This window comes from Lithobates pipiens, unplaced genomic scaffold (assembly GCF_037356315.1).
Source record: "Lithobates pipiens isolate NorthernLeopardFrog02 unplaced genomic scaffold, aLitPip1_a1.2 Scaffold_19, whole genome shotgun sequence".
Lineage (NCBI taxonomy): Eukaryota > Metazoa > Chordata > Amphibia > Anura > Ranidae > Lithobates > Lithobates pipiens.
Window position 1 is genome coordinate 61,377,842 of NW_027507764.1, and position 15,199 is coordinate 61,393,040.

The window sequence follows — 15,199 nt, forward strand, 5'->3', positions numbered from 1 at the left end:
ACCTGGGGTGCTGACCCCAGGCCAAAAGGGAGAGCCACAAATTGGTAGTGCTCATCCCCGACAGTAAATCGCAGAAACCTCTGATGCCTGAGGCATATGGGTACATGTATTTATGCGTCCTTGATGTCCAAGGACGCCAGGAAGTCCCCCTGATGGAGTGCAGCAACCACAGAGCGAACTTATTCCATCCTGAACATTTGCACTTTCACAAAGCTGTTGAGGGCCTTGAGGTCCAGGATTGGACGGACTCCCTCCTTCTTTGGGACTACAAACAGATTGGAGTAGAATCCCTGAAACCTTTCCAGCGTCGGTAAAGGTACTATCAACCCGCGCAGTAGCAGGTCCTGTACTGCCCCAAACAAGGCCTCCCGACTAGCCGGAAGCAGATGAAGGTTGGAGAGAAAGAATCTGTTTGGTGGACAAGAAAGAAACTAACTATCTTGTATCCTGATGAAACCTGTTCGCAGACCCATTCGTTGGACAGTAGGGTGGTCCACCAAGCTGCAAACTCCCGAAGGCGGCCTCCCACCCAAGAGTCGGCAAACCTTCAGGTGGTAACATTTTTGCTCGCAGACTTGTTTGGCTTGCGAAACCAGGGACACTTTTGTCCTTCAGCAGGCGCCTTGTTGGACTGGGAACGCCGACCCGGGCGGGCGAAAAAGCCATTTTTGAGCGGAAAAAGAGGGCCTTTGCCTATGGCGTGGCTCCTTACCCTTCCTGGACTGTGGGAGCAACATGCTCTTCCCACCAGTAACATTCTTAATAATGTCATCCAGCGAGGCTCCAAATAGCCTCTCACCTTGAAAGGGCAAATCCTTTTAAATGCCTGGTCCGCAGACCAGCATTTCGGCCAAATCAGGCACCGTACCACCACTGCCGATACTGATGCTCTAGAGAGCAGGGGGACCGTATCCAGAGCCGCATCACAGACATACTTAAGGCCATGCACCAACTGATCTGCCAGTTCTGCACAGACCAGGGAAGTCTGCTGCTTCTCCAGTTCATGGTGTAACAAACTTTGCCCATTCAGTAAGCGTCTGCGTCACCAAGGCCGTGACCAACACAGGTTGTAACACTGACCCCACCAGCGTAAACATGGACCGGGCCACTGCCTCGGCCCTCCTGTCAGCAGGGTCCTTGAAGGCAGGAATCCCTTCTACCGGAATTGTGGTTACTTTATTCAACCTGGATACCAGGGGGTCAATGACCGGAGGAGTTACCCCTTTGAGGAGATCCTCCTGAAAAAATGGGCAACGCATCGCCATTCTTCTTGGGATTGAAAAGGTCCGTTGCGGGCTTCCCCATTCCTTGTAAATTAACTTATCAAAATAAGTCAAATACGGAAACACCTTAGGTGTGTGGACTGGTTTGCAGGACCCAAAAGGGACCACCACCTCTGCAGATGCCCCTGCTGTATCCTGTACCTTCAGGGTATCCCACACCGCTGTGATAAGTGCTCCTACTAGCGTTTTTTCCTGCGCTAACCTGGACACAGAGTCACCCTCACCTGTCCTGGTCCGCATCCTCTGCCACATCAGAACAAGGGCTGCCTGTCACAGAGGGGCCCGAGTCTTAATCAGAGCTTTCCCCAGAAGACAGGGGGGGCAGGGGATGTTTTTTACCCAACTTTTGCCCGCACGCCGCCTCCACCCTGGCAAAGGACTCCAGGACTGCCAACAAAGTGTCCATAGGCACCGCATTTCGTGTAGGTGAGCCTACTTTGTCTACTTCTGTACATTAAATGAGCTAAACTTAAAACTCAACCAAACCTTTAAGTTAGGTATACACAGGCCCGAAAATCAACTGAAAATAGTCGGTTTAGCAGTTTTCTGGCCAATTTTCGGCCTGGTGTGTGGTGTGTTCTGGTAGAACACAATAGCACAGCAGGGAGATCACTGTACTAACATTGCATATGTATTACAGTGACCTCCTCAGTTCTTTTTCATTCAGCCCATTGGAGTGAAAAAAAAAAAAAACGTACGGCCCGTACACACCATGCGAAAATTGTACGAAAAATACCACTTTTGAAGAAAACGTACAATAATCTGATTGTTGGTACACAGCTTTCAAGAGCCGATAAAGGCAGTTCATCAGATATGATCCAATCGGGTCAAGCACAAAAACTTTTCTTGCACAAATTTCTGTTTAATTGGTACTGTATTCGCCCGAAAAATACAATACAATACAAATACACTATAACACATTACATAATTTCCGTATTTTAATTCTGTCATAGGAGACTTTTCATAACTTTACTAACCTACTTAATTTCTACTTGCAACTAGCAAGCGGATCGTGTATATGGGCCATTAAAGCAGTTGTAAAGTTAGAAGGTTTTTTTATCAATGCATTCAGGTAAAAAAAAAAAAAAAACCTTCAGTGTGCAGAAGCCCCCTAATACCTGAGCCCCATCTCAATCCAGTGATGTTACATGAGAGTCTTGGCTGTCCGTGACTCTTCCTTCTCATTGGCTGAGACAGTGAGCCAATGAGGAGAGAGAGGAGGCGGGGCCAAGTCGCGGCTCTATGACAGAATGGACACAAAGCAGCGGGTGCCCCCATAGCAAGCTGCTTGCTGTGGGGGCTCTCGGTAGGAGAGAGGGACCAAAAGCTCCAGCCAGGGCCCAGAAAAGAGAAGGATCTGGGCTGCTCTGTGCAAAACCATTGCACAGAACAGGTAAGTATAACATGTTTGTTATTCTTAAAGGGGGGACTAGACTTTAAAACATTTTAAAACACTTTAAAACATGCACCAGGCATTAGATTAAAATGATCTAAATGTTACCAAAGGTGCTTCAAAACAAATAGGTGTTCAAAGTCTTTGGAAAACAGCCACAACCCGGGTAGAAAAGCCTTCCCCCTTCCAATATGCAGCAAAGTAGGATTCTCTCTCTCGCTCTCTCCGATGAAGACTCTAACAAGAGTCCATTTCAACAGCATGCTGGCAGGGGACAGGCTTTTTTACTCAGGCTTTGGCTGCTTTGAAAGAAAACAAACTGTAAAACCAAGCACACCTTTTGCTTTGATGAAACCAGAATTTATTTAGCTAATTTAAAGCAGTAGTAAAGGCCATCTTATGACTTATACCTACACATAAGCTTAAAATAAAGCTTACCAATAGGTACATCGAATAACTTTTTAAACGTGTGCCGTTTAGGTGATACGCACAATTGCAGAGGCTGGTGACGTCACCAGGACATAATTCCTGTGCTCTGAATGGATGGCCCACTGGAGCATGGCAACCAATGAGGGCACTCTGCTGCGACATATGACGTCTTAGACCCCATACACACTATTCGATTTTCTGCAGATTCTTGTCTTCAGATTTACCAAACCATGTATAGTGCAAGGGCCTGCCTGATTGCATAAAAATTGAAACTCTTAAAGCGGAGGTCCACCCTAAAGTGGACCTTCCGCTCATTGGATTCCTCCCCCCCTCCGGCGCCACAATTGGCACCTTTCAGGGGGGAGGGGGGTGCAGGTACCTGTACAGTACAGGTATCTGCACCCACTTCCGGGATAGCTCTCTGCGGAAAGGGGCGTAGATTACACCCCTTTCCAAAAGTCCCCCGCTGCCTGCTGGGAAACACACAGATCCAAGAGGCAGCGGGTCCATCCTTATTGCGCAGCGGGACTCGCGCATGCGCAGTAGGGAACCGGGAAATGAAGCCGAAAGGCTCCATTTCCTGATTCCCATACCCAAGATGGCGGCGGCAGCACCCGAGAGACGATCGAGAGATCGGCTTCCGACATCGCGGGCGCGCTGGACAGGTAAGTGTCACTATTTTAAAAGTCAGCAGCTGCAGTATTTGTAGCTGCCGGCTTTTAAAAAAAAAAAAAACGCGGACTCCCGGCGGACTCCCGCTTTAAGGTTTGACCTCAGATTATTTGGTTTTGGTAAATCTGAAGACAAAAATCTGCAGAAAATCTAATAGTGTGAATGGGGCCTTAGCGGCCCAGACATCAAACAGCCCGAGAGCACAAACCCGGAAGGAAGACCGGGGGAAGAAGGAAGTGCCAACAGCAGTGACAACGCACCGCTTGAGGGTTCCGTTTTATAGGTAAATATGTCATACCGTGCTGGTATGTACCACAGCATGTTAAAACTTTAAAAAAATTATAATAAATTTGGCCCATGAGTGTTTTATCACCGCTTTATTTTACATAGTAAGAAAAGACCAATAACAATGTTTAAAAATAGCACTTTTCATGTTGACTTATAAAAGCTTTACGTTCAATTGATTTGCAGATGAAAAACTCATTGGCTCAGTGCAAAAATATTTTACCATTTTATATTGAATTCATGGCAGGTGAAGAGTTTTCTGATCTAAGAGGTCTTGCTGGGCTGATGGATCGGGATATCGTTTGAGATGTAAATTCTAGAACGTCCGTTAATATAATGAGCAGAAAATCTAAGTGGCCTTTTATTGAATTGACACTTCAGGGATTGGAGCTCTATTGAAGGCTTTCATCAATAAAGTTGGTTGTGGGCTCTCCCGATTCTCACTACTCCGAATAAAGCCTGGAAGGATTACATGGTGTCTAACAATAGCTCACCTTCTAACCCCAAATATATAGACAGAGAAAACAGGAGCTAAATAACAAAAGGATACTCACCGCTGCCTGTTGTCTCTTTAACTTATCTCTGTACTCTTCAATCTCCTGCAGACTCAAGACTGGTGGAAGCTTCTGCATAGAAGAACACAAGTTTATTAGTCATTTCATTGTTAAAATGGGTAATATTTATGTAATGTAAATTAAAGAACACAATCCAAAAGGACAACAATCAGTAAGGCACCGGCCCGTAATTTTCTGCAGACCGGCGGGCGCTGTAGGCAAAGCACTGTACCCGTACGTCACTGCCTACTTCCGTGTTTGGGGCGCACATGTGCGCGCACTCCCCGCCCAGCACACACTGACTGCACACAGCGGGAGTCCGTGGCCAAAACCCAGCCAATGATTCACTAAAGGGACCTGCTGATTAGCTGTGTACAATCACAGCCCAGAGCCCTGTGTTGGTAAACAACACAGAGCTCTGTACAGAGAGAGCGATCTGTTAGTTTCTTATCCCCAAAACAGAGATCCGTAGTAAAAAAAAAAGCAGCACACTGTACACACATAGTTAGGCACACTTTGAACCCCTTGAGCACCCTAGATGTTAAACCCTTCCCAGCTAGTGTCATTAGTGCAGTTACACTGTATAGTATTATCACTGATCACTGTATTTATGTCAGTGGTGATGTCAGTGGCAGATTGCCCACCACACTATTGCAGGCCCGTTATAAGTTGTAGATCACTGCCATTAGCACTATAAAAAAAAAAAATTATATATATATATATATATATATATATAATTTTTTTTTTTTATAGTGCTAATGGCAGTGATCTACAACTTATAACGGGCTGCAATAGTGTGGTGGGCAATCTGACACTGGAGGGAACTGACATGAATACAGTTTGTAAATGCTATAACTTTAACGCAAACCAACCAATATACACTTATTAGGAATGTTTTTCTTTCATCAAAATTATGTAGAACACATTTTGGCCAAAATGTATAAAGAAATTAGATTTTTTTTTCTATTGGATATGTTTTATTGCAGAAAGCAAAAAATACAGTTTTTTTTAAAGCGTAACTCCACTTTTGTTGAGAAAAAACATTCCCCTCTGGGTGATCTGTGCACATTGCAAGGATTATAACAAACTTTGTTGTAGATTCCTACCTTTTGTAAGACCCCTTTCACATTGGGGCTCTTTGCAGGCGCTACAAAAAATAGAGCCTGCAAAGCAACCTGAAAGGGCCGCTGCTGTGTCTCCAATGTGAAAGCCCCGAAGGATTTCACACTGGAACACTGCACTGGCAGGACGCTAAAAAAAAGTCCTGCTAGCCGCATCTTTGTAGCAGTGAAATCAATGGGGAAGCGCGGCTATACCGCTGGCAAAGCGGTGGTTTTAACTCTTTTTTGGCCGCTAGAAGGGGGTAAAACCACCCCAGCTAGTGGCCGCATAACAACATTAAAATGACGGTAAAGCAGCGCTAAAAGTAGTGCAGTTTTACCGCCGAGACAGCTTCCACCCCAGTGTGAAAGGGGCCTTATTCTGAAGAAATCCATGTGTGTTGGTCTGTGTCTCTGTACTGAGTGAGTCTAATGGGAGCAATTTCATAATTAACTGTCAGGTGTGCAACTGCAGAGCACTAATGAGGAAATCTGCTGGGCCTGTATCCCTTTAGACGTGTGCCTATTGAAAGTATCTCTCCAAAAATGACATTTTTGTTGCAGGGGATCCCTAAAATCTGACTTTTATCTTAGACTTCTGGGAAAATTGTTGAGCCAATCACACAAGCAGGAAATTATGTTTATGGGAAGTGCTCATTACACACTCTGTGTACAGAACAACTCCATATAGCCATATTACAATGCATTCTTATAAAACTAGAGGCTGCAGATTGAAAAGGAGATGTAATTTTTAATAACATTCAATTACAATATGGATTTGTGTCGCAATTATATGCGCTATATTATTTTTTTCTTTATTTTATATTTTTTTCCCCAAGAAAGTGGAGAGCCATCCTTTAAGTTTTTGTTCTTTTTCGATTTTATAGCAAAGAACAAGAGACCCAGTGATGTTCAAATACCACCAAAGGAATGCTCCAATTGTGGAGGGGGGGGGGGATACAAATTTGGTTTGGGTACAATATTGCATGACCAAGCAAATACCAAGTAGCGCAGTTCTGAATGGCGAAAAAAATGGCTTGGTCATGAAGGGGCTTAAATCTTCCACCCTGAAGTGGTTAACATGAACCAGACATGACCTACAAAGTTCATATGGCAGCAAAAGTACAGCACATTTACTTCATGTGAAAGGACTGTTTGAACTTCCACTTGTCAGATGATTTGGTGACTCTACCTAATACGAATTAGTGACTGCGCCTGTTTTGGTCGCAGTCTTTTCCTCTCCCACTCGGATCACTTTTGATCAAGCCTAATAATCCAGGTGTGACTTACCACATTATCCGGTTGCCCATATCTGCACCCACTCCCTATGTTTATGGGGGGTGTGGTATTCGTGTGACCTCTCGTGAGCCACGCCATTGGTTCTCTGACGCTACCTCCTTTCCCCTTGGTATCCTGGCGGTAGATATGGACCGAGTAACATTCCAGATATGTGAAGGAAATCGAGGCACCACCTTATGGGGGAACTCCATCAAAAATATCACAACTCATTTTATCTCTTTGGAAGTACATCTTTGGACCACCATTTCTCTGAAGAAGACCCCCCAGGGGGTTGAAACGCGTTAGAATTATATATATTTTTACTGTTATTATAATATACAGTGTAATTTATAGTTGTGTCTGTTAATGTACGCCCATCGATATCGTTGTACTCTGTATATAAGAGTTCGCTTCTAAACTGCTCAGGTAGAGCTCATGTTTTTTACCAAATATTAAAATATTTTTTATATTATTTTGACATGCGTTAGTACTGTTTTTTTGCTGCCTAAAAACCCCGTTTTGTGGGGGAACTTGTTCTATTCTCATGCAAGTACCTGTCATAGCTTTTAAAGCTATCCCTGCGTTTTCTTAGCGTTCTTGGGCCTTTGATGCAGGCAGTACATTAGGGATCAAACTGATATTAAAGCCCTAAATTGCTCATTTAGGTCTAGGGAGCACAGAAAGGATGATTTACTTACACAATCCTTCACACTGCTAGACCGGTCACCCTGCAGAATTTTCTCTCCTCATGCTCCAGTGGTCTAAGGTCCTGATGTCATCAAGACTATTGTAGGGTCCATAACCCTGCAATGGGCATGATGACGCAAAGGGACAGGCGACCACCGAAGCATGGATGAGTGCTGTCTGCCAGGGGAGCAGAAGATCAGGTAAGCAAAAGTTAATTTACGCTCTCCTAAAATAAACAAGCAATTAACCCTTGCAGTGCGGGCGCAATCCCACTGCAAGGCAGAATTCTCATATTTTGCAGAGTAGGCCTTAATGAGATGGATACCAAGAAAAATTCAAGTACAAAATCACTCTAATTGGGGATTGTATCTGCCTGGAGCTTGTAACACTGTAAAAGGGGTTTTGTCTGGGACCCCGATGCACATGTCCCTGTGGAATACACAGAGTCGCACATGTACCATATATTATAAGTCTACTAACCTCGAGCTCATACTGGACTATATCTAGCGAGTCATTGGAGAAGTAGACTTCTTCGATGCTGTTGATGATCTCCTGTTCAGCTTCAGGATCAATGGCCTGTTCACGAAATTCCCGCTGCTCCTCCTTTAATAGAAACAAATAGAGAAGTTTTGTAAATTCTGATACAGATGCCGAAACGTATAATACAGAACAGTCTGGAAAACTTGATTTAGTACAGACAATGAAAGAGCAACTGGTGAGCTACATCTTACAGAAACAGATCCCTGCTCCGCCTTCCTCTACATCTTACAGAAACAGATCCCTGCTCCGCCCTTCCTCTGCATCTTACAGAAACAGATCCCTGCTCCGCCCTTCCTCTGCATCTTACAGAAACAGATCCCTGCTCCGCCCTTCCTCTGCATCTTACAGAAACAGATCCCTGCTCCGCCCTTCCTCTGCATCTTACAGAAACAGACCCCTGCTCCGCCCCTTCCTCTACATCTTACAGAAACAGATCCCTGCTCCGCCCTTCCTCTGCATCTTACAGAAACAGATCCCTGCTCCCCCCTTCCTCTGCATCTTACAGAAACAGATCCCTGCTCCCCCCTTCCTCTGCATCTTACAGCAACAGATCCCTGCTCCGCCCTTCCTCTGCATCTTACAGAAACAGATCCCTGCTCCGCCCTTCCTCTGCATCTTACAGAAACAGATCCCTGCTCGGCCCTTCCTCTACATCTTACAGAAACAGATCCCTGCTCCGCCCTTCCTCTGCATCTTACAGAAGCAGATCTCTGCTCCCCCCTTCCTCTGCATCTTACAGAAACAGATCCCTGCTCCCCCCTTCCTCTGCATCTTACAGAAACAGATCCCTGCTCCCCCCTTCCTCTGCATCTTACAGCAACAGACCCCTGCTCCGCCCTTCCTCTGCATCTTACAGAAACAGACCCCTGCTCCGCCCCTTCCTCTACATCTTACAGAAACAGATCCCTGCTCCCCCCTTCCTCTGCATCTTACAGCAACAGATCCCTGCTCGGCCCTTCCTCTGCATCTTACAGAAACAGATCCCTGCTCGGCCCTTCCTCTGCATCTTACAGAAACAGATCCCTGCTCCGCCCTTCCTCTGCATCTTACAGAAACAGATCCCTGCTCCTCCCTTCCTCTACATCTTACAGAAACAGATCCCTGCTCCGCCCTTCCTCTACATCTTACAGAAACAGATCTCTGCTCCGCTCTTCCTCTACATCTTACAGAAACAGATCGCTGACTATTTCTAGGGATGAAAGGAACCTTTGCTGTTTAAACTGTTGGTGATATAAAAAAAAAAAAACTGTAAAATAATAAACAGAACGGGGGAACACAAGCATGGACATCAGCAGTCAGAAAATTTCTATGTGCAAATGTCTGCGTCTGAGCCACAACTCTGTTCACTTACAGAGAAGAATGGAGCTTGGCACAGTACAGTAAAAACCTGAACTGATTCAGACAAATGCAGCCCGGGCACGGCAAGTATCTCTGCAAAGGATGCCCGATAATCCCATGATATTCACATTACTAGAGCTCCATCGCTTGCTTCTTCCTTCTCCGCACTCTTTCACATGACCTGGAACATCTGGGTATGTGACCTCCTCCCGTTACAGAGTCGTGTATTAGGTATGCCATCATCCCAACCAATAAAATCAGGTTACATCAAAGCAGCTTCCAACCAGCAGCCAGACTGTTGGAGAGTGAACACGTTTTGCTTTTTGACTGCCGAGTTGCATTTTTAGGTTCTTTTTGGGGCTTTTCCTTGTATCTTTTTAACACATTTTTTAAACAGCGTTTTTTTCTTTGCTTCCTTTAGCCTACTAATTAAGGGGAGTGGTTAATTGGTCACAGATGCTTGAGATATAACCTTCTGTAGAACTCATTGTGAGCCTGCTCATCGTTGAGCTTGCTGGAACTCTGTCCAAGTGGAACTGGACTAAGTGTGGAGTTAAAAACCAGAGTTGAAAACAGGAGGTCATAATACCTGTGTAGTGTGAGTACCTGAGTGTTGTCTGAGTAGTGTGTGTGGATCATTGATACTTGTGTACTTATGTATTGTGAGTGCACATAGGTCTGCGGGTGCACGCAAGTCTGCGAGTGCCCGTTTATTGTCTTGTTGCGTATTAGTATCAGGAAGCTAGTTGTTAGGTCATTTGGACAGGGTAGAATCCCCAATACTCACTAAATTGAATAGGTACAAGGATATAAAAAAGAGGATACTATGCGACCGGTCTAAACTACGTGGCATGTTCACTGATGCCAGGAGCCTGGCGGGCAAGATGGATGAACTAGAGATACTGTTATACGAGGAGGATTTGGATTTTGTGGGAATTTCAGAGACCTGGTTCAACAGCTCTCATGATTGTGTAGCGAACATTCAAGGGTGCACCCTTTATCGCAAGGATAGAGAGGGTAAAAAAGGGGGAGGTGTATGCCTATATAAGAATAACGAATGTGAGAGATGACATCACTAAGGGAGCTAGAGAGAAGGTGGAATCCTTATGGGCAGAGCTCCAAAGGGATGAAGCTAAGGGGAAAATAATACTGGGAGTATGCTATAGGCTCCCTAACCTGAGAGAGAGGAAGGGAGACAGATCATCTATGACAATTTGGATTAGCAAGAAGGATGGGAAGTGTTATCATAATGGGGGATTTTAATTATCCAGACATAGACTGGACGGAGGGAACCACGTATTCATCTAAGGCTCGCCAGTTCCTAAATGTCTTGCAGGACAATTTTATGGGTCAGATGGTAGGCGCACCAACTAGAAATAAAGCATTGCTGGATCTACTGATTACCAACAATACAGACCTGATCAAAGATGTGGAAATACAGGGAAATTTAGGTAACAGCGATCACAGGTCAATTGACTTCAATATAAATCACACAAATAGGAAACATAAGGGGAATACAAAGACACTGAATTTCAAAAGAACCAACTTCCCTAAACTACAAACCTTGCTAGAAGGCATACATTGGGATAAAACATGGAGAACACGGAGGAGAGATGGGTTTGCTTTAAGAGCATTTTACATGAAGGCATTAGCCAATGCATACCGCTGGGTAATAAATTTAAAAGAGCGAACAAAAGTCCTGGATGGCTTAATTCCAATGTAAAAATGTATATTAAAGCAAAGGAGAAGGCCTTCAAAAAAATACAAGGTTGAGGGATCATCATCAGCATTCAGACTTTATAAAGAATGCAACAAGAAATAGAAGGGGTGCAATAAGGATGGCTAAGATAGAACATGAAAGACACATAGTGGAGGAGAGCAAAAAAAAAAAACAAACAAACAAGGAATTCTTTAATTATGTAAACCGTTAAAAAGGGTTGGACAGACCATATTAGCCCTATAAAGAATGAGGAAGAACATCTGGTTACAAAGGATGGGGGCTTCAGTAGCCAAAACTGCAGTGTTTGTCCTCATGACACATCACAGGAAGCACCTCCATGGTTAACAGAGGACAGAATTAAAATTAGACTTAGGAAACGTAACACCAGATGGCTTGCACCCAAGGGTACTTCGGGAACTCAGTCAAGTAATTGCCAGACCATGGTTTCTAATTTTTACTGACGGTCCACTGACTGGAATGGTACCAGCTGATTGGCTTTTCTCCAATGTACCACTATTTAAAAAAGGCCCAAAATACATCCCTGGGAATTACAGACCAGTTAGCCCAACATCAATAGTAAACTCTTGGAGGGGATGACGAGGGACTATATACAAGATTTTAGTAATGAGAACAGTATCATTAGCAGTAATCAGCATGGTTTCATGAAGAATCGTTCTTGCCAAACTGATCTATAAACCTTCTATGAGGAGGTGAGTTGCCATCTAGATAAAGGAAGGCACGTAGACGTTGTGTATCTGAATTTTGCAAAAGCATTTGACACAGTTCCCCATAAACGTTTACTGTACAAAATAAGGCTCATTGGCATGGACCATAGGGTGAGTACATGGATTGAAAACTGGCTACAAGGATGAGTTTAGAGGTTGGTGATAAATGGGGAGTACTTGGAATGGTCAGGGGTGGGTAGTGGGGTCCCCCAGGGTTCTGTGCTGGGACCAATCCTGTGTAATTTGTTCATAAACGATCTGGAGGATGAGGTAAACCTTTCAATCTCTGTATTTGCAGACGATACTAAGCTAAGCAGGGCAATAACTTCTCAGCAGGATGCATTATTTTACATTTTTCTACATTGAACCTCAGTTGCCTTGTAGTTGCCCAATCAATTAATTTGTTCAGATCTTTTTGCAAGATCTTCAAGCTTCATTAACTTACTCCAAGTATCGTGTAATTACTGTCTGTGAATGTCCATTTTCTTCTATTTTCTTCTCTCCTATTAATCATTATACTCTGTGATAAAATCAAGAATATGCATTTTTCTCTAGATGTACTAGGCCAATTCCTCCTGAGGAAGCAAATTCTTTTGCAAAACATGTAGAGGAATTCAGATTGGACCTACATCTTCAGAAGCCCCACTAAACTGCGGGGTTCTTGCTTTATCAAGTCCGTATAAAATAACTCCTTTGCTTCTGTATGCAACAATGTTTTTAAATTACTTTTGTATTTATGGTTTACAAACCGTCTATGTATAATAACATTTATTTTTTTATTATATTTAATTGCTTCATCCTTGGCTACCCAGATAGTCCATTCCCATTTTTGTCTTGGGGCAATTATTGGAGTAGCCCCAGACAACCCTATCTTTATCATAACTCCTTGCAGTAGTGGAAACAGAGCCTAAGAGATTGGGAAAATGGTCCTTCCCGTGGTTCACAGAAAGTAGGTTGCTTATAGTAACTCTAGATAGCCACTGTGAAGCACGGAAGGTTGCCATGAAAATATTGGCATATTTAAGGGCTCAGGTTAGGCGGCCCACCCACCTACTGAAGGCCAATGAGTGGAAGATACGCCTATAGGAGGGAGGTGCGGTGCCCGTGCCACCGTGAGCCGTGTAGCGTGGTGAGCGATTGGCCTTAGAACATATTTTTCTATGTACATGCAATTTTAAAGTGGTTAAGCTCGTGTTAATTTTATGGGCCGATTTTAATACATTTGTTAAACAGAGCACTATGTAGTCTGCGTTTGTGATTACAAGTGGCCCGCTGAGTTAAGAGACGTGATACTGAGCTGAATCCTGGGAGTGGAGGAAGGAGACCGCTGTGGAGTATATCACAGGAGAGATCATAATCTGAGCCCATTGAACTCATCCTTGAGGTGAGCAGGTTTTTCAGCTGGTGGCGATGTGCACCTCTGGGGTGTTATTAACCGTTGGAGGATGGAGGAACACAGCGGTGGATTAGACACGTTTTACATGGACTTGTGTTTCAATATTGATTTATGAGAATTTTGCACATGAGTTATTTATAAATTACCAAGGTGTATTTATATAATGAATTTGATTTAGTAGCACTGCACTATATGAGATTATAGCGTTTTATACGTTTTGCCTATAGTTCTACTAGAACTGATCTGGAGACTGCAAGAGCAGCAGTCATTGACAAGACAGGAGGTGTCAGACTGCTGTTGCTGTGATTCTGTTGCTCTTAGCCCCTGTACACACGGTCGGACATTCTGCCAACCAAATCCGTCGGATTTTGTGCGTCGGATTTTGTCCGTCGGATCTTGTCCAAAACTGTTGCATACACACGGTCAGACTAAGTTGTCGAAAAATCCGATCATTCAGAACGTGATGACGTAATTTCGTTACGATGGGACTACATTCAGGCTAGTAGCCAATAGCTTTGATGTAGGAATTTGATCTGAGCATGCGTGGCACTTGGTCTGATCAAAATTGTCTACACATGATCGGAGTATGTCCGATCGGCCCAGTTGGTCAGAAAATATTTCCAACATGTTGGAAAAATGGGTCCGGTGGATATTCCGATGGAATCAGTCCGATGCATACCACACACAGTCGGATTATCCGACAACACGGTCCGATAGGACACATTCTGACGGATTCTCCGACCGTGTACAAGGGCTAACAGAGACTTCAATAAAAACCTGACAGATGTTCTAATCATTCCCTATACTATCTGAAAGGAGCAAAGGTTTGGGATATAGATTTAATTTACAAAAACTAGAGAGTGCAAAACATGGTACAACTGTGCATGGTAGCCAATCAGCTTCTAACTTCAGCTTGTTCCATGAAGCTTTGACAATAAAACCTGGAAGCCGATTGGTTTCTGTGCAGAGCTGCACCAGATTTTGCACACCCCATTGTGTAGTAAAGTAGCAATAATGGTAATAGACCCTGCATTATCATTAACCAGTTGCCAACCGAGCCAATTCTGACACTTCTCTCTCATAGTATATGTAAAAATCTTTTGCTATTACAATTACTATACACTTCCCACTGCGTGCGAGCACGGGTAACAAGGGTGCTTTACTTTTTTCTTTTTTTTTTTACACCGTCCCTTCATTTTTTTTATTTTCTTTTGGATCAATTTTATTGCCATCACAAGAAATGTAAAACATCCCTTGCGATAAGCAATACAGCATGACAAATCCTCTTTATGGGGAGATCTGGAGTCTAAGACCTGCCACTTCTAAAAGTGAACCAGCGGCAAATACGCAACTCGGACCACTTTAGTCTTTTAGAGAATCACTGGCTGAAACAAATACCGGGGTTATGGCATATTGCTGCAGCCATAAACCCGGTATTCCACTTCCCAACCAGGATGTCATTTGTCTATGGTATGGTCGGCAAGTGGTTCTAAAGTCTAAGTGCTGGTTCACACTTGTGCGATGCCAGACATCGCATGTAATTCGCAGCGTACTGCTGTTCACATTACATGCGATGTCTGTGCGGGTGCGATGTCAGCCATACAGATAGTATGGCTGATATCGCACCACATTCGGTCCAAACACGCACAGGGCCCTTTTTTCTGTTTGGACCAGAATCGGATCGCATGTGTGTTCACACATATGCGATCCGATTCATGTCCGAACTGTCAGCTCGCAGTGCGATATGTGAGCTGAAATGGGGGTGTCGTTAACATATAATGACACTGCCCAGCAGTTCG

General features: G+C 44.0%; 1 protein-coding gene across 1 annotated transcript in view; it reads right to left on the reverse strand.

Annotated features, from left to right (window-relative positions):
- The window catches only part of VPS50 (VPS50 subunit of EARP/GARPII complex), a 367,497-nt gene that overhangs the window by 305,752 nt on the left and 46,546 nt on the right, over window positions 1–15,199 (reverse strand). The window contains exons 3-4 of the mRNA XM_077490790.1: window positions 8,162–8,284; window positions 4,617–4,688 (exon numbers count right to left, since the gene is read on the reverse strand). Of these exons, the coding sequence (XP_077346916.1) occupies window positions 4,617–4,688; window positions 8,162–8,284 (195 nt within the window). The remainder of the gene's footprint in view (window positions 1–4,616; window positions 4,689–8,161; window positions 8,285–15,199) is intronic.